At 44.9% G+C, this 19,579-nt stretch overlaps 2 protein-coding genes across 8 annotated transcripts in view; one reads left to right on the top strand and one right to left on the bottom strand.

The window, feature by feature from the left end:
• The window catches only part of LOC125725217 (NACHT, LRR and PYD domains-containing protein 3-like), a 457,448-nt gene that overhangs the window by 115,784 nt on the left and 322,085 nt on the right, over positions 1-19,579 (top strand). The window lies entirely within an intron of this gene.
• Positions 1,523-19,579, bottom strand: part of LOC125725238 (uncharacterized) — a 110,613-nt gene continuing 92,556 nt past the window's right edge. The window contains exons 1-2 of one of the 3 annotated variants that reach the window (XM_049002013.1): positions 4,174-4,287; positions 1,523-2,643 (exon numbers count right to left, since the gene is read on the bottom strand). In XM_049002013.1, the coding sequence (XP_048857970.1) occupies positions 1,878-2,643; positions 4,174-4,181 (774 nt within the window). In that variant the 5' untranslated portion in view covers positions 4,182-4,287 and the 3' untranslated portion in view covers positions 1,523-1,877. Of the gene's footprint in view, positions 2,644-4,173; positions 4,288-19,579 lie in introns of those variants that run through there. The other 2 variants (XM_049002007.1, XM_049002008.1) reach the window with 2 other exon arrangements.

Raw genomic sequence — 19,579 nt, 5'->3', positions numbered from 1 at the left:
ATTTTAAGATTCTGGTACTGTGACATAACACTGATATCAGCGCATTTAACAACGTTACACATGACAGGCTAAACATTTCCTTCTAAGCTAGGAATCCTAAACTCAGTACGTCCAAACAAAAGCAAAAACAGAAATACTGTCACAGGTCCAGGGCGGATTGAGAGCGACAGCGTGTCATGGAGCAAGCAGAAACAGAGAGTGGACGACTCACTCAGGGATTCAAAGGAGGAAAGGGGATAAACACTAGAGACACTAATAAAAACAAAAGCAGACCACGAGGGGTCAAAAACAAGACAAGGAACAACAGTAATCAAATAAGAAATCGGTCGGTGGGTCACAAGCTTTTTTTTTTTTTTTCCCTCCACCACCCCCCCTCTGCGGAGGACCACTTTATTGTGCCCGAGATGTTATTTCAGGTGGAGTCTAGGACCCAACCTGACACGTGTGTATAGACAAACAGGCACACACATATACAAGCATACGTTCCCACCCTCATGCAGACATAAACAAATATTTACACATTCACCCAACATTTAGACACACAGAAATGAACGCTGTACACATACTCTTACTCCCCATATATACTCTATGTGGACCCCTATTTTTCCTCTGGCGAGGAGACCAGAAGATCACCCCGGACCCCGCAGTAGCCGAGAAGCCCACCAGCCCAGACCCCGACCAGCTCTTCCTCTCAGCCCCAAATGGCGAACAGGGAACGGGGGTGTGAAAAGACCCCATGCCCCCCTTCGCCCGCTCAGATGTGGTGTTGGTATGTGTTGTTCTAAAGTGCTTTTAAAACAGGTGAAGGGCATGGCACTAACCACCCCCTGCCGACCAACAGCTGGTGTTAGCTCGGCCTCTCCCCAGAGCCCTCAATGTCTATGTGTGATTAAAATTGAGATGTGGGCCCTGGCACCAGAGGTAAGGCTGAATGAACAGACCGCCCTCTGGATGCCATTCTGTGTGTCCATCCCCAACGCCCTAAATGTATGTGTCATGAGAGAGTAAGTAATGAGAGTGTCTACGTTGTAGTGTATGAATGAGGTACAGGTGGTCGCGAGGGGACAGAGGAGGAATACCTACCCTGCATCCCAGCAACGCACCTACACCTCAAAGCCCTACATGTGTGGTGGTGTGATGGAGCGGGAGGAGGGAAGCATTTAGGGATGGGGAGGAAAGGAATGGGGGGGGGGGCAAAATACCTCCCCCCCCGGAGCCAGCTCCCCCGCTGACCCCCATAGGCACTCCCCGTTCCCCGAAATCCATCCAGGGAGGGGGGCCCAGGCCCATCCAGACCGGGGCCCAAGGCAGCAGCACCACCAGGCCCCACAGAGCCCAAGGCGCCCCACCGGACCCCACTACAAAGGGAAAGCTACCCCCACCCCAGCATTCAGTCAACTCCCAGACTGCACAAGACAAAAGACATCCAAAGACATTGTACCTCTCTGAAAGGTAGAAACGTTTCACCGCTCGTCCAAGCAGCTTTGCATGTGCAAATACACAACCCCTCCCTCAACAGAGGTAGAGGCATTAGGCACAACCTGTCTCCAATTTAACCTGCGGCCCTCTCATCATTTGCCAAAACAAAAATAATTCCCAGGAAAAAAACAGACCCAATTCACACCTCCACCAGGTGGACCACCCTTAACGACCCACTCTACTGGAGTAGGAGGGACTGGTTACATCTACCCGCAACTCCCCCCCCCCCCACTTTGTTTCATTCAACGAGCCCCCTTATACTACTTACCCAGGAGGATAAATATGTGGACACTTACTACCTCCCTCAGTCTGAAGAAGCTGCTTGGATGAGCAGCGAAACGTTTCTAACTTTCAGAGACAAGTCCAGTTGCCACGAGTCAACCACCAGAGAGTATGGTCTAAGGTTGCCTGGTCCTTCTGTTCCTCTGTGGTGAAGGGTACCTTAAGGGTACCTTCACCACATTGCCATTTGATACTGACACCTTCACATTGCCTGCTTCTAAATCGCCAACGATCAGTTCTTCCAATAATAATTTGTCCACCTTAGTTTCAACAATATCCAAATTTATAGCATTCAGCTGGAATTTACTGTTTACAACTTCTACTGCCACATCCACAATTTCCAGTTCAAATGCTTTTTCAAAAGACTTTTCTCTAGTCTCCTCCACTTCAACTTCTCCAATTTGTACTTGTACAATTTCGAAATTAAATTTACTTTGATCTAAATATTCGAGATCAAACTGGCAGAGGTCTACCAGCACAGCTCCTATCTTCAGACTGTCTTGATGGTTGTCTACAGGCTTTATGGAGATTGTCCTGTTATTTATCACAAAAGCCTCCAACCCATGTACATCTATCCCCTTATCCCTCCCAAGCTGGCTAGTGGGTGGAGTTACTTGGGAGCACTCCTCTTCATCACCCCAGCAGATGATCTCTTCCCACTTGTCCCAGGCTGCCCAATAAGCATCATCCGTCCAGCTAACTGCCTTGGCAATTCGCCTTCGGGAATGTGACTCAGTGGAACTGTCAGCCTGGTCAGAAGGTGATTCTGCTGGGGAGCACAGCTCTTTCTCATCTCCCCAGTCAATCACCTCTCCCCACTTGTCCCAAGTTGCCCAGTATCTGTCGTCGCTCCAGCAAACAGCTTTCTCCATTCGTCTGATTCTGAATGAGGAAAAACAACATACAGGCAATGCAATGGAGCTGTCAGTCACTCCTGACATGTGGACTACACTTCTGCACTGACCCACACCTTCCCAATCAACAACCGCATTACTGCACAGGCAGAGCTGCTATCATTGGTCAGCTGGCTGGCGTGAGATTCTCAATTCCAGACAAGTCTGCACATTCATCTCCATAGGTCTTACTACCTTGTAAATAGTCTGGAGGGTTTGCAGACTACCCCAACACTTTTGATGGAGCTAATTTTAGGTTTATAATGGAACAAAACAGATTGACTACAAGACATCTTGAGTGAGGGTTGGCAACCCTGCATATGACACTAACTAACCTGCACATAAAATTTAAATATAGTCCAAACAATATACTGAATTTTACACAAACATATTTCAATATACAGTCATACCTCGGCTCACGAACTTAGTTCCTGACCTGAAAAGTGCGTGACCTCAATCAATTTTCCCATTTCAAATATTGTAAATATGTATTATGTTCAATATGTTTAAACCTCAGAAACGCTGCATTTTCTTCAATTTTTAATATTTTTCTATGACCAAGAATCCATCCATCCATTTTCCAAACCGCTTATCCTACTCGGTTGCCTATCCCGGAAGCAATGGGTACGAGGCAGGGAAAAATCGAGGATGGGGGGGCCAGCCCATTGCAGGGCACACTCACACACCATTCACTCACACATGCACTCCTACGGGCAATTTAGCAAGTACCCGGAGGAAACCCCACGACGACATGGGGAGAACGCGACCAAGAATATAGACTTAAATTAAAATAACCTTACTTGTAACAAGTAATGCTGTTGGCACGTCAAACTGTCGGTGCAGCGGTAAGAAAATCGGGAGAAGACTAACAATAATAGAGGATTTATAAATGGAAAAATAAGTTCACACAACACGTTATTCACCATGAACTAGGACATATCGCCGTCTTTCTCTTTAGGTCACTCTATACATACATATATACACTTCGAGCACGCGCAGTACAACTCAACACCCCCTACCGTACAATCAAATTATGACAGACTGTGCACATATAACTGAGAGCATACATTTACATTTACATGCTAACAAATGCTAAATTAAATAAAACATTAAAACTGAGCATACGCTGGTCGCTCGAAACACGCCAAAACACGGAAAAGAACCACAAAACATCCCCCCAAAACACTAAACAATCAACATTAAAAGACTGAGTAACAGTCAAATGCAGTAATATCGAAAATATGATTTTTAAAAAAATTATTATTATACTGGACATTTCTTCGCGTTTCGGGTGGTTCTTTGGGGAGCTTTCATTGGACCCTTTTCGGGACGTTTGTGGGTTCGCGGCCCGAAACACGGTTCGACAACCGGTACAAAATATTTTGGAACATCTGGTTCGTAACCCGATTTATTCATGATCAGGACTGTTCGTGGGTCGAGGTACCACTGTACATACAAAGACAGATACTAAATAATAAGATAATTTATACGATAAAATGGGAGCAGAAATGCAACGTACCTTGCCATCTTGGTGCAGAAAAGCAAGTGAAGCCGCGTCTTTCAAACCGGTAGCTTCCCACGTGCGGAGGCATCAAATGTAACCAAGCAACAACATAACTAAATAATAACATCATAATACGTATAGTTGTTATATAATAATGACAGTTTAATAAGTTTTTTATTTACTTTTAGAAGTAAATCAGAAAAAAAATGTGCAAGAAGTGCAAAGCAAGAATATAGTAGTAAGCATGAATCACACATTCAGCTCTGGATAATATCAGACAATGACTTAAAGACATGTGAAATGAACTGCACTCTTGGAGTCTGTCTCTCCCCAAAGCACTATGCACGGTAACTTGTTTAATATGGGAATTATAAAATGACACTTTGGTAACATTTCAAACTGTTGTAAAGCGATACATAGCGATCAGTATGTCGAACTGTCACGCCCAGCTCGTACGATCCTCATGTGTGCCATGCCCCCCTGATTATCCACGTGTGCTTCCCCATTATACCCAGCTGTGTCCGATTATTTTCGCCCAGTCCTGTCTATTTCAGTCCATGTCTTGCTTTCGTTCCTGGTCGGTCATTGATGTTAGTTAGTCGATGTTCGTGCTTCGTCCCGTTTTAGTGCTAATAAATCCCAGTTTCCCCGTGTTCTGCCTGCCTGTTTCCTGCCCGTGCGATCGCGCTCGCAACCAGTCCGAAACCTGACACGAACAAGGTTATACATCACACAAGCTTCCCACAAGAACCTGTAATTAGACTAAGCGCGTACCACACTGGGCCCGGCTGCCTTATACGGCAACCGAGCACGATCGCATCCCGCCCCCCTCCCCAGTTCTGCCCCCCTGTTGCACTTACTGGTCCGGACGCGAGCACGTTTTGTCATCAACCTGCAACTTTTGTTGTTGTGTGAAAGAAACATAAGAAGCAAAGCTGTGTACCACAGTAGGGTAGAATTCATGGTTAATTTCGTGGCTTATTTGGGGCGGTTTTGAGTATGATGACACACACAGATTTGTCAAGTATACAAAGCAGAGGTTTTTATTTATTCGTGCTGCACGTACAGGAAGATCCACACTTTATCAAATATCTCAGGCAGACTGATGCTGCGCGGGATACCGGTGCGAAAAAGGTATTGCGGTACCGCATTTTTGAAAGCTGTTCGGTATTACATTACATTACATTTCTTTAGTACTTGTACTAATTACACTATTTTCGCTTCCGCTAACTATGGGATCATGACGATGGACTCTATATTTCAAAACCACTGCCGAAACTAAGTTATACACTAAGTTAGATCTGCACCCATCATGCTATATAAAATACTAAAACGTCAGCTAGTTAAGTATGATGTCCATAGCTTCACGTCAGTGATTTATGTCAGGGATATACATTGACGTCATCAAAGTTTGATGTTTGAATAATAAATAGATAATAAAGCATAATGTGCTGCGTGGGAAGTGTTTTATATGTGATCAGGTGATCAGCTTTATTATGAGATGTCACCAAGACAGGTAATGCTAATACTTAAAAGTAAATAGCATAATCATACAATGATAAGAAAGAGAATAAGGCAAAAACATTTCTTGAAATTTGGCCTGAGGGTGGCGCTAGATTGGTGGATGACTTGAACCCAAATTTGGTATGAATAGTTGGAACTGACCTCTATCGATGTGCCAAATTTCAAAAAAGTTGCCAATCAGCTCTATGGGCTGCCATAGACTCCCATGGCAAAAAGCATAATAATAGTGAAAACTACTAAAAACTATAGGTATCCTAATAATAATAGACTGTCATCTCTAAATTGCCCACAGTGTGTGAGTGAGTGCATTCCCTGCAATGGACTGGCATCCCATCCAAAAGTATACCATTGTGTCCTATGCTACCTGGGATAAGCTCCAGGCCCTCGTCTCCAGGATATGCGGTATGAGGATGGATGAATAATAATCATGTTTATTTCAATTTCAATTATTGGCAAATATAAACATGTACCAAGGATAATAGCAATAAATACAGTATGCCAAAATAAATGCTAGAGGAGAATCCTGCAATTCCTGCCCCAGTCCTGGGTCTGAGGAGTTTATTCTCACTGAGATTGCATAGGATTCCTCTGGCTGCTGTTTTTCTCCCGTACACGTGAAGTGCTACTTCTTCATTGCCCACATGTGAGCCAGTATGTGAGCTCTGATCCGGGCTACCATCCCGCCCAAGGCATTTCCTCTGTATGCTGCTTCCTGCAGCCCTGCAGTGGATAAAAGGAAAGGACAATGGTTTGTTGATTTATAGCACATGTATTGTTATATTTTATATTATTCAAATATACATTACTAGTAATAACTCAGTAACTACTCAAGTACAAATGATGAACAAATACAGTAACTGTTATGATTAAGAATGAACGAACGTGGGATCAGTATATAACTAATACTTTCTGGTTAATTAATAAATTAAGTAAGAGTGTAGTACTTCAGGGGCGGCATGGTGGTGCTCTCATGCCCGGCTCGTACGATCCTCGTGTTTGCCACGCCCCCTGATTACCCACGTGTGCTTCCCTGATCTTGCCCAGCTGTGTCCAATTATTTTCACCCAGTCTCGTCTATTTCAGTCCATGACTTGCCTTAGTTTCTGGTCCGTCATTGATGTTAGTTAGTCTTAGTGCTGTCTGCTCCGTCCCGATCCCGAATAAATCCCCGTTTTCCCCGTACTCCGCCTGCTTGCCTGCTTCCTGCCCGCTTGTCAGCCTGTGCGCACTACCCGCTTTAACCAGCGAACTCTGACAGGTGCAGTGGTTAGCACTGTTGCCTCACACCTCTGGGACCCGGGTTCGAGTCTCCGCCTGGGTCACATGTGTGTGGAGTTTGCATGTTCTCCCCATGTCGTCGTGGGGTTTCCCCCCACAGTCCAAAAAACATACTGAGGCTAACTGGAGTTGCTAAATTGCCCGTAGGTGTGTGTGTGAGAGTGAATGGTGTGTGTGTGCCCTGCGACAGGCTGGCCCCTCATCCTGGGTTGTTCCCTGCCTTGTGCACATTGCTTCCGGGATAGGCTCCGGACCCCCCGCGACCCAGTAGGATAAGCGGTTTGGAAAATAGATGGATGGATGTACTACTACATTATTTGTGGCCCCTCAAGTAAAGTGTTGCTCCTAACTCATCTGGTCTTTTTATATGTTGTTAAAACATACTGAATTAATCCCTGCAAGAAATTCTTTGAGGGGGTTAGAGAGAAAATGCAGGAGACTGAATCCAGGACCTCAGCTATATCTTTTTTTAGTGTTTACGTGTAAACAGTCAAGACTAAACTATATGGGCTCATACTAAAATTAAAAATTCATGGCAAAGTGTTACTCCATTTTGAACAATATGAGCAGAGTATGCACAACCTTTTTATGTGAGACACAGCTATATGCACTATATATTTGTGCTTCCCCTAGACTTCCTGAGACCTTAAATAGTGTGACATTTGCAATAGCGAAAGCCTTCGTTTTAAAGATGACTTTTCATGTTTTCACTTGAAATCATGTGGAAAGATCACATCTCCACGCACAAAGCTCTTTCATATTTCCTGAGAGCCATATTTCATATTTGCTGGCGAGCTGTCTCAAAATTTTATCAGTTCCATTCCAGCCCCCTATAATGCCTCTGCAAAGACTGAAAAAGATCCATCAAACGGTTATTGAGTTATGGTCTTAGCAGGGTCAAGCATCAAAACTGCTGCTTTTTTCATTATCACTATGTGGCGCTGCTTGCATTTTGGGACTGTTTCAAAATTAAATCAGTTCTAGTTCCTCACCAATACCTGTACAAAGTTTGAAAAGGATTCGTCGAACGGTTTTTGAGTTATTGGCTTGCATGCCAAAGTATCTGCAGCGACAGGGGAACAGTGCTAAAACCAAAAGTATTCCCTGAAGGCCAGGGAATACCATCCATCCATCCATTTTCTAAACCGCTTATCCTACTGGGTCGCGGGGGGTCCGGAGCCTATCCCGGAAGCAATGGGCACGAGGCAGGGAACAACCCAGGATGGGGGGCCAGCCCATCACAGGGCACACTCACACACCATTCACGCACACATGCACTCCTACGGGCAATTTAGCAACTCCAATTAGCCTGAAGGCCAGGGAATACAACAAAGGTAATTTATGCTTATGTAACCGGTCTCGTTTGGGTCTTTGTTTATGGCCCGATCGCGCCAAGCGAGTCCAGTTAAAACATAGTCCCGGTTAAAGTCCGAGAGCTGATGCTCTCACTCTGCGTTGTGTATTTTTTTTTGTTGTGTGTGGTGTGTGGGTGCGGGAGAGGGAGAGACGACACCGCGTGGCTTCCTCTGGACTCGGGATCCGACGTCCCTTTATTGGCACGTGTCTTTTCCTCTCTGGTAATGAAGAGCAAAGTATTAATTCCCCAGCAGCATGTAGCAGCTCAACATTCTCTTCCTCGAAGAGACAGGGAAAGAGAGCAAAATGAAAAAAAATATACATCAATATATAAAAAAATAAAACAAACAAAACATACCTGGTAATGAAGAGCAAATTATTAATTCCCCAGCAGCATGTAGCAGCTCAACATTCTGCCCATGTGCACCCCGACAATAAAAAGAAAAACACAAACCAAATTAAGTTCATACATTAAAATATTGCTTGATATATATTAATAATGATATGTTTAAACTTTTATTACAGGAATTTTATATAATAATAAAAGGATTATTTTCTATTTAATTAGATTAATGAGAGAGCCATGTTACCTCTTCCTCGAAGAGACAGGGAAAGAGGAAGAGGAAACACGTCACGCACCCTTTTAACCAGTGGGAGGCACCATGAAGCAGGGCCTTCTGGGAATTCTCCTTACTCCCTCTCCTATTCATTTTACCAGGATTTTAATAAATAAGGAATTTTGAGTAATTATACATACCAAAACAACTTTGTTACATTCACCCCTCTAGAATTACACAAAATTCTTACATAGGGCGGGAGAGAGAAAAAAAAACAGACCAGGAAAGAGCATTATACAAACACAGTATAACCCAGTGAATCAACTACCCCAAAGTAGGGTCAAGGAGCACTTGAAGCATGCATGGCGCCTTGCAAAACCTCAAAGAACATCCTCGGGAAACCATAGTGCCATATACACTACACAGCTCAGTCCAATGACTGTTAACACCCATGACAGCAACATCATGGTACATACAGGACTTAATAGAAAAAAAAAGAAGAGAGGAAAAACACCATTCAATGTGCCAAATAACAAAAAGAAACAAAGAAAAAACAAGCACTAATGTGCCTCCAATCTATCTACTCTCAAAGGAGGGAACAACATGTGACATAGACTCAAGCAACCGTCGAACAGGTTTAATCATCCTCCCAAACCGTGAAACACGAGAGCCCTCACCTACATTAACTTGAGGCTGCCTAAACCCAGAGTGGGAAAGGATGTGGGGTAAAGGAGATACAACTACAGCACCTTCACTAGGAGAACCCCTAGAGTCTACCAAATTATGACATGTCGGACTAGAGGTATCAACTGCAGTCTCTGTACAAGGGGTATCTGGCTGTGCAGCCGCCGTCTGACTACTGACTGGAGAGGTATCACAACCTTCAGATCCAACGTGATCAACACCAGCAGAGAGATCCTGTAAGGAGCCAGCTGGAGAAAGCACAGATGAGGGTACATCAGAATCAACTACTGACAAATTGTCATTACTCACAACTGAAGAGAGCACATTATTACCTTCAGTCCTCTGGGAGACAGGCCCATCAGAAAGGCATTCCCCCAGTGGCAGAAACCCAGCGTGGAGAAGTAAATTGCGATGGACAACTCTCACATTGCCATTGCCATCCTTGACCCGATAGACGTGAGTGGAGGGATTTGACTCTACCACTGTATACAATACAGGTTCCCACTTATCAGCTAATTTGTGTTTCCCCCTTACACCTTTGTTAGCTACCAGTACAGCATCACCAATGCACAAGGCATAACCTTTGGCTCTCTTATTGTATTGTTGAGCCTGGTGTCGCTGCTCAGCAGTGGAATTCTTTTGAGCAAGAAGCATTGCTGAACGAAGGTTATCCACTAAGGACTTCACATACTTATCATAATCACACACCGAGGGATCGCGAAGGACATTTCTGAAAACTAAATCGACTGGCAGTCTGGGAACCCGACCAAACATGAGGAAAAATGGGGCAAAGCCAGTGGTCTCATGGACAGTGCAATTATAAACAAAAGTCATACTTTGTACCAACTGTGGCCACTTGTGCTTTGCTGCTGGAGGCAGCGATCGCAGCATGTTACCCAGTGTACGATTGAACCTCTCAGTTCCACCATTACCCATCGGATGGTACGGTGTGGTCCGTGACTTCTCAATATTGGTCAACTCTAGAAGCTCAGCAAGTAACTCACTGCCAAAACTCGTGCCCTGATCAGAGTGCAGTCTTTCAGGAAAGCCATAAACACAAAAGAACCCATCCCAAAGTTTCTTTGCCACGGTCTTTGCTGTTTGGTCCCGACAAGGAAAAGCATGTGCCAGCTTAGTAAAATGGTCAGTAATCACCAACACATCTACAGACTTATCATTATGTTCTGCTGACCAAAAGTCAATACAGACCAGCTCAAGTGGAGCTGAGGTCTTAATATTCTCCAAGGGAGCTCTCGCTGAAGGTTCAGGAGTCTTACTGACAACACATCGCCTACATGTTTTCACGTGGGCACGAACATCTTTCTCCATGTCACACCAGAAGAAGCGCTGCCGAGCAAGAGACAGAGTACGGGGAAAGCCCTGATGACCAGCACTATCGTGAATACCAGTTAGTGCAAGTGATCTCAAGGACTTAGGAACCACAAATTGGAATCGCTTATGTTTGGTCATAGGATCTTTCGTGACACGATACAGGACACCATTCAATATTGTCAACTTATCCCACTGCTTTAGAAGTTTTAATGTCTGAACAGTCACATGGGCTCGTTCCCGCCTCGAAGGCCTACGCTTCCTCACCACGTAAGGTACCACACTGGCGATTACCTGATCTTGGCTCTGATGGGACTGTAAGTCAGACAGGGAAAGGGTTTGAAACACCTCGTTAGCAGGAGGGACCACATAACTCAGGCTTCCAGCCAAAGTCAATGCACGCTGGGCTGAGGCTGACTCCCAACCATCATGTGCGGACAATAAAGAAGAGACCACCTCAGATGACAACGGGGCAGATGCAGCGTCTGAATGCACAAGCGAGTGAGGCATGCAAGAAAGCCGAAAAGCATCCTGAAGAAGCTCATGCCTCACACCCTGCGTCTGGTCAAGCAACACAGAGTATGATTCCGACATTAGCCGACGGTAAAGTGGTTTCACAAAGGGCTCCCTGCTCAATGCATCAGCCACCACATTCTGTCTGCCAGGAATATACTTGATGTCGAAAGAATAAGCAGCTAGTTTTGACACCCATCGCTGCTCGCAAGCGTCCAGCTTCGGCTTGGTTAAAATATAAGACAGTGGATTGTTGTCTGTCCATACCGTAAACTCATGACCCTTGAGCCAATGACTAAACTTGTCGCACACTGCCCACTTTAAGGCAAGAAACTCCAACTTGTATGCAGGATAATTAACCTGACTACGTGTAAGGGATTTACTGGCAAAGGCTACCGGCCTAGCTTTCTCCTCCCCCTCCGGGACCTGCGAAAGTACAGCTCCGAGACCATCAAGCGAAGCATCAGTGGACAGAACAAACGGACGACTGAAGTCAGGATGTGCTAGGACAGTGCTGCCCAACAGAGCAGATTTAAGATCAGCAAAAGACTTATCGCAAGCTGAAGACCAATCACTTGGTGTTAGCACACGGAATGTTCCTGGTTTCTTTCGCATTGATCGGCCCTTTTGCACACGCTTCTGACCTGCAGTCAAACCAAACAGCGGTTTAGCCAGAGATGAACAATCTGGAATAAAGTGCTGGTAAAACATGACCATGCCGAGAAAGGATCGAACCTTCTTCTGAGATGGAGTGCAGCCGTCTGCTTCCATCAAGTCCTCCTTCTTGAATTTTGTTATGACATTAACTTTCTCCTGATCGACCGAAACTCCACTTTCACCCACCACATGCCCTAAGAACCGGACAGACCTTCGGAGGAAATGACACTTCTTCTGGGATAACTTCAAATTGTTAGCTCTAAGACGCGAGAACACCATCTCCAGACGCTCCAGAGCTTCACCCTCCGATGGTGCAAAAACAAGTAGGTCATCTAAGTAACAAAGGAGATTGGAGAAATTAAGATCCCCGAAAATACTGACCATCATACGCATGAATGAAGCAGGACTGTTGCAAAGGCCCTGAGGCAACCGGTTATATTCGTACAACCCAAGAGGAGTCGTAAAGGCTGTATAATGTTTGTCTTTTTCATGCAGAGGAATGTTGTAAAACCCTGAAGTCAAATCCATTGTACTAAAGAAAACATTACCACCAAGAGCCGCAAGACAGTCTGCCGGGTTCGGTAAAGGATGCGCATCCTTGAATGTTCTTGCATTCAGCATCCGAAAGTCTGTACAAATACGCAAGCCTCCATCTTTTTTCCACACCATCACCAAAGGTGAAGCATACTCACTCACTGACTTACTGATGATATTCTTCATTTCCATTTCAGTCAGAACCTCTCTTAACTTATGGTAGTGAGCTGGTGGAACCCTGCGGTAAGGCAATCTAAATGGCTTCTCATCAGAGAGTCTAATACGGTGTACGAAATCTCTCACTTCACCACAATCTAGATTCCCACGAGAAAAGACATCCTGGTACGAAAGAAGAAGCTCTGCCAACTTATTTTTCCACTCGCCGGACACCTCACACCCTTCGATGTTAATGTCACCTAATCCACACCCCGCAAGACTACGTACAGGATCAGGAACTGCTTGTGGAGACGAAGCATCAGTCACTCGAGAAGAATTAGCTAGCCCTTGCATGAAGGTCAGATCTTCTAGGGCAAGACAAGGGAATACATCCGCCAATTTCGCATTGCGACGCATGGTTACAGGGTGCTGAGAAGCATTCAGGATCTTCATGGGCACCCATCTGTCACCCCACATAGGTGTAACAACCCGGCCCACCATAATGTTCTTAGGTGTAGCACGGGAGGATGTTGGTTCCACAACAACAGTACTCCCTGGTGACATTGGAGCCTCACTGGGCAACTTTCCCCACACTACATACTCGCTGCGTGGAAGCAGTGTGATTGCCTGTCTGAGTTTTACTGTTCCAATTTTATTGGGCACAGTGGAACTAGACCAGCGGGAGACACAACTAATAAGCTGGAGAAACTGTTCACAGTCAGAATTAGCTGAACGAGAAGAAATAAGATCCCAATACTTCTCAGAAGATTTCATGGAACTAATGACTGACCGCAAGACATTACTACCTACGATGAAATCATCTAGTTGACCAGGCACAACCAGTGTAGGTACTGAAAATTTTAGACCATAGACATCAATGTTCAGTTCGTAAATGCATTTTGGCTTTGTGGTCAGTCCACCACATCCGACGAGGACTACTGACTCTGGGACAGGCTGAGCAGCCAAAGGAACATTAGCTGCCTTAAGAAGTGCTTCAGCCGTTTCACTGAGAGTGCAAGACATACTCCCTGAATCAAGCATACCTCTTAAAGTACACAAACCACTGACTGAAACTGGAGTGTAAAACAACTCATTTGCTCCTTCAAGAGCCTGGGGTTCGACTGGGGTGGCGGACTGGCTGTTAGTGAGACCACAAGAACCACCATCATCAGAGCGGTCGAGGGAAGTCCCAACATAGCTCATGCTATCCCTCATTTCACATGAGCTAGTTAGTTTAAAGCCGGTGTAGACGAAGAAAGACCCACCGAACGAGACTGTGAAGGAAGTAACGACGGGCACTGACTCCTGAAGTGACCAGGCTTCAAGCAATGGCGACACAACTTATCACGCTTACAGTGTGCATAGGTGGAATGATCTCTAGCACTACAGACTCTACATGTTGTACTTGTCACATCCTTCTGACATCGAGAACGGTGAAAACCCATAGCAGGCAACGACTGAGACTCTGCAGAACATATAGTCAAGGCTTTGTCAAGGACAGCAACCAGCTGGCTCAGACCAGAGTCAGAGGAATAAGCATTAGGGGACTGGACAGCTGAATGAGGAACCACTGGGGCCATTGCAGCTAGCGGCCTGGCAGAAGAGGACACCGGCTGCACCGAACTGTTCAAATGGGTGTTGGGACTATTAAAATATGTGCCACCCGTGTTAGAAGGCGTCGGCCCCAACTCACATTCATGACTCGGCGGAACAGGTACAACCACACACTGACCATAAACAGACATGCTCTGAGAACGGTGCGCTTTAGCATTAGCACTCTTCAGATAACTCACGTGGCTGTCCAATCGCTCCTGCACCTCAGCAGCAGTCCACTTTTCAGCTGGCTTGAACTTGAAAGACATCGCAAGCTCGGGATCAGGACAGTGAGAAATAAACATGAGCACAACTTCAGCGTTTGGATCCTCAATATGTTTCCCTCGTCTGCGCAAACATTCCCCAACCTCATCAATCATTTTGTTAAGCCTTATCCAATAATCTAAGGCCGACTCACCTGGCTTTGGAACTGTACTGTAAAAGTCTCTCATAGGCATATTAGAATAAGCAATATCACTGAAATTTCGTACAAGGATGTCAAAGACAGTTGCAGCAAGCTCTTCTGGCTCTAAATCGTCACTGCTCCGTAAAGACACTTTAACCACATCCCTAGCTTTACAGGTTAATCTGCTCATTACAAAATCATACATTTCACCATGAGTGTCATACGACATTTTGGCAGCATACCGCTCCATCATCTCCTTCCATTCATGGATGGTAAACTTATCTGAACCATCACCTCTGTAGAAGGGAGGCAGATCTGAGCTTGGCTGAACCACTACCCTTAGCTCTGAAGCATCATGGCGTCCAGGAGTTTGTGAAACACCCAGGGACTTTGACAGGCCACTGCTGTGGTGATTCAGGGTGGACAAGTTAGCAGTAACACTCTCCCCAATTTGCTTGGCTAAATCGGCTATGATACTGCCCATAGCATCAACAGTAATCACTTGAACTGGATTATAGGAAGAGTCTGAAGCAGGGGTAGAATCCATCCATTTTCTAAACCGCTTATCCTACTGGGTCGCGGGGGGTCCGGAGCCTATCCCGGAAGCAATGGGCACGAGGCAGGGAACAACCCAGGATGGGGGGCCAGCCCATCACAGGGCACACTCACACACCATTCACGCACACATGCACTCCTACGGGCAATTTAGCAACTCCAATTAGCCTGAAGGCCAGGGAATACAACAAAGGTAATTTATGCTTATGTAACCGGTCTCGTTTGGGTCTTTGTTTATGGCCCGATCGCGCCAAGCGAGTCCAGTTAAAACATAGTCCCGGTTAAAGTCCGAGAGCTGATGCTCTCACTCTGCGTTGTGTATTTTTTTTTGTTGTGTGTGGTGTGTGGGTGCGGGAGAGGGAGAGACGACACCGCGTGGCTTCCTCTGGACTCGGGATCCGACGTCCCTTTATTGGCACGTGTCTTTTCCTCTCTGGTAATGAAGAGCAAAGTATTAATTCCCCAGCAGCATGTAGCAGCTCAACATTCTCTTCCTCGAAGAGACAGGGAAAGAGAGCAAAATGAAAAAAAATATACATCAATATATAAAAAAATAAAACAAACAAAACATACCTGGTAATGAAGAGCAAATTATTAATTCCCCAGCAGCATGTAGCAGCTCAACATTCTGCCCATGTGCACCCCGACAATAAAAAGAAAAACACAAACCAAATTAAGTTCATACATTAAAATATTGCTTGATATATATTAATAATGATATGTTTAAACTTTTATTACAGGAATTTTATATAATAATAAAAGGATTATTTTCTATTTAATTAGATTAATGAGAGAGCCATGTTACCTCTTCCTCGAAGAGACAGGGAAAGAGGAAGAGGAAACACGTCACGCACCCTTTTAACCAGTGGGAGGCACCATGAAGCAGGGCCTTCTGGGAATTCTCCTTACTCCCTCTCCTATTCATTTTACCAGGATTTTAATAAATAAGGAATTTTGAGTAATTATACATACCAAAACAACTTTGTTACACTTACAGATCTGAAATCAGCAGATCACATTTATGTACCATCATGTATGTTAAGTTCTTGTTGCTGTTAAGCGGAGAACTACTACACGGGAGAGAAGTATCCAGGCTGAAAAATATCTTCTGGAATTTTACTGAGGTCAGACTGTCATTGGCCCCAAAGTGGCATTCCCATATCAGTTGAAATATGCAATTGTCTGCATGCATAAACTTGCCTCTTACGCCATACTCCATCCATTTTCCAAACCGCTTATCCTACTGGGTTGCGGGGGGTCCGGAGCCTATCCCGGAAGCAATGGGCACGAGGCAGGGAACAACCCAGGATGGGGGGCCAGCCCATCGCAGGGCACACTCACACACCAGTCACTCTCACACGCACACCTACGGGCAATTTAGCAAGTCCAATTAGGCTCAGCATGTATTTGGACTGTGGGAGGAAACCGGAGTACCTGGAGGAAACCCCACGATGACATGGGGAGAACATGCAAACTCCACACACATGTAACCCAGGTGGAGACTCGAACTCGGGTCCCAGAGGTGTGAGGCAACAGTGCTGACCGCTGCACCACCATGCCGCCCCCCTAGGTCAATCCATTCAACAGTTATTAGCCACAAGGCATGTTTACTTATTGCAACACCACCTAGTGGTGGTGTTGGAGAAAGCGTCAGGCTTTCCACTCCAACTCTGCACACAGGACCAAACTACAGTACAGTATATGTTGAAGAAAGCGACAGGCTTTACACTCCAACTCTGTACACACCATTAATTACGAGACAACACACTTAGAGTTTTACTTGCACAAGGGTAACCACACTCTCTGCATGCTAGGCTACAAAGGAATGTGTTACAAAGGGTGGTTCCCCTTGGCACCTTTATTTATAGTCAATGGGGGGCAGGGGTCTTGGAGTGAGAACAAAGAAAGGACTGTGAGAGTAAGAAGAAGTTCTGGTTTTACTCAGGTGGACAACTATTTAAACACGTGCTCAGGATACGTGTAAACTAATATAATCTAAATTATGAAGGTAAAGAAAAACAAAATAATGTATATACATATTTACACTCATTGCTGATTATACATAAATGATAACAAATGATTAATAACAGTTTCTTCAACCTAACAGGTGGAATGACACTATTTTTGTTCTTATTCCACAGAATTGGGCCCCAAGTCCAGTCACCAAATCGAATTTATCCAATCAAAGTTCACGGATGCCATCGAACCTTAGCAGTAGCTAGATCGCGCACAGGGTATAACGTAGGATCTCTACTCCTAGTTATAATGGGGGAAGAAGGAGGAGCGAAGAGATATGGACACACATCCTGTTCAGTGGCTTTGTCATCAAATTCATTGGATGATAGTGGCCATAGCATCTGACTTTTAGTAAATTTTGGTCACAATCCCTTCTAGATGATGCACCCCAAATGTGATGATGATTGGATCAACAGCCTAGGTTTCCAAAAAATGACAATATGACAGACTTAATTAATGAGTGCAATCGAAGTTAGACAAGCCATGGCTTTAAACACACCAAAGATCATAATCCCAGGTTTAAGAATTCAGAATTTACATGCAGAAACATATCTTGAAATTTGACCTGATGGTGTTGCTACAGGAATGAATGGATTAAACCCAAATTTGTTGAGCCAGTATTTTGGATGGGCCTCTGTCAGGGTGCCAAATTACAAATTAGAAGATTGGACAAAATTTTTGGCCTGTGCAAAATAAGTAGGTTTTCTGAAAAATTCAGAATGACAGAAAATCCAATAAGGAAATTAACGGCAATGGATGAATTTGAATCGGGATGAGCAAAGGATTCAGAGGAATGAAAGATCACAAATCTAGGCCAAGGGGTGTTAACATACTTCATATATCAAGTATAATACCCGTAAGAAATGAGTTTATTATAAGAATGTCCGCTAAAGTCAGCTAAAACTGCCTAATTTCATTCTTTTTAGCTTTGCTCTGACTTTAGCTGAGTATTTTGTTCACCCTGGTGCTTGTTGGTAATACCCCAGTGAGTACAGTGCACACCCCCTCCCCCAAACAGATTCTTCCCAAAAAAATGCGCCAACTTCCTTCACGAGGGAAAGATTTGGGATCCATTTAGCCTTTATTTATTTGTAATGGAGTATAAACGACTCACATATTTTAATTAATTACTTACATTCAGTGCTGTGTGTGGTTGTGCATTGACTTTAATAGGAAGGAGTGTCTGCAGGTTTTCTGCCACACACAGGTACCAGCCCGTGTCCTTCCTCTCCAGTCGCCTCATTGTGACGCTGAGCACTTTATAAACTCTTTCATCACTGAGCTCCACAGGCCTCCCATCCAAACTCCCAGAATTCTCTACACAGGAGCCCCTGCCCATCCTACACCACATCATGTCAATGTAAATGTCAGTTTAGTGACACTGAATACTGACAGTGTCTCCTTTCATAGGCGTCACCTCCTGTTTGTCCACAAGCTGCCCTGGAGATCCTGAAGACACAAATCAGAAACAAAGGAAGCACTAACGTTTGCATAACAATAAGATATTCTCACTATGATTATGGACCAGTAACAAGATGTTTATATCGTCTTTCCGTACATTTTATGCATATCTATAGCTGAGCTATGACATTTGTCATATTACTTATGATACTTAACACGGGGGCAGCATGGTGGCGCAGTGGTTTGCCCTGCTGCCTTACAGCAAGAAGGTCCTGTGTTCAATCCCAAGTCCTTTCTGCGTGGAGTTTGCACGCTCTCCCTCTGTTTGTCTGAGTTTTCACCAGGCGCTGTAGTTTCCTCCCACGGTCCAAAAGCATTCAAGAGGGGTTGAATGGTGAGTCTAAATTGGTCCTGTAGTTGTGTGTGCACCCTGTGGTGTGTTGGTGATTCCCCAGGGTTGGTTCCCACTTGTGCCCAGTGTTCTTGGGATAGGTTCCAGTCCCCAGGCAACCCCAGTTGGAATTAAGTGGCTTCAGAAAATGGATGGATGGATACTTAACCCCCTGTAGAAGCCCATGTAAACTGATATGGTTACTTTTTCTACGCTACATTTATCATATTGGGAAAAATTTAAATGCATAGCAGCGGCCCTTCTACCTCCGACGAGCTAAAAGGTGTGGCACAAGTCCCCTTATCCTCAGGACACTTTATAACTGTGTCATCAAGAGCATCCTAACTGGATGCGTCGCCGGCTGGTATGATAGCCACACCACCTACCCCAGCAAAGCTCTGCAAGAAGTAGCACGGTGTGGGGAATATCATTATGAGATGAGCTTCCTGTCAGGGTCAGCTCCTGTTGTCC

The sequence above is a fragment of the Brienomyrus brachyistius genome, unplaced genomic scaffold (genome assembly GCF_023856365.1).
Source record: "Brienomyrus brachyistius isolate T26 unplaced genomic scaffold, BBRACH_0.4 scaffold63, whole genome shotgun sequence".
NCBI lineage: Eukaryota > Metazoa > Chordata > Actinopteri > Osteoglossiformes > Mormyridae > Brienomyrus > Brienomyrus brachyistius.
This window is presented reverse-complemented; position numbering and strand designations above follow the sequence as displayed.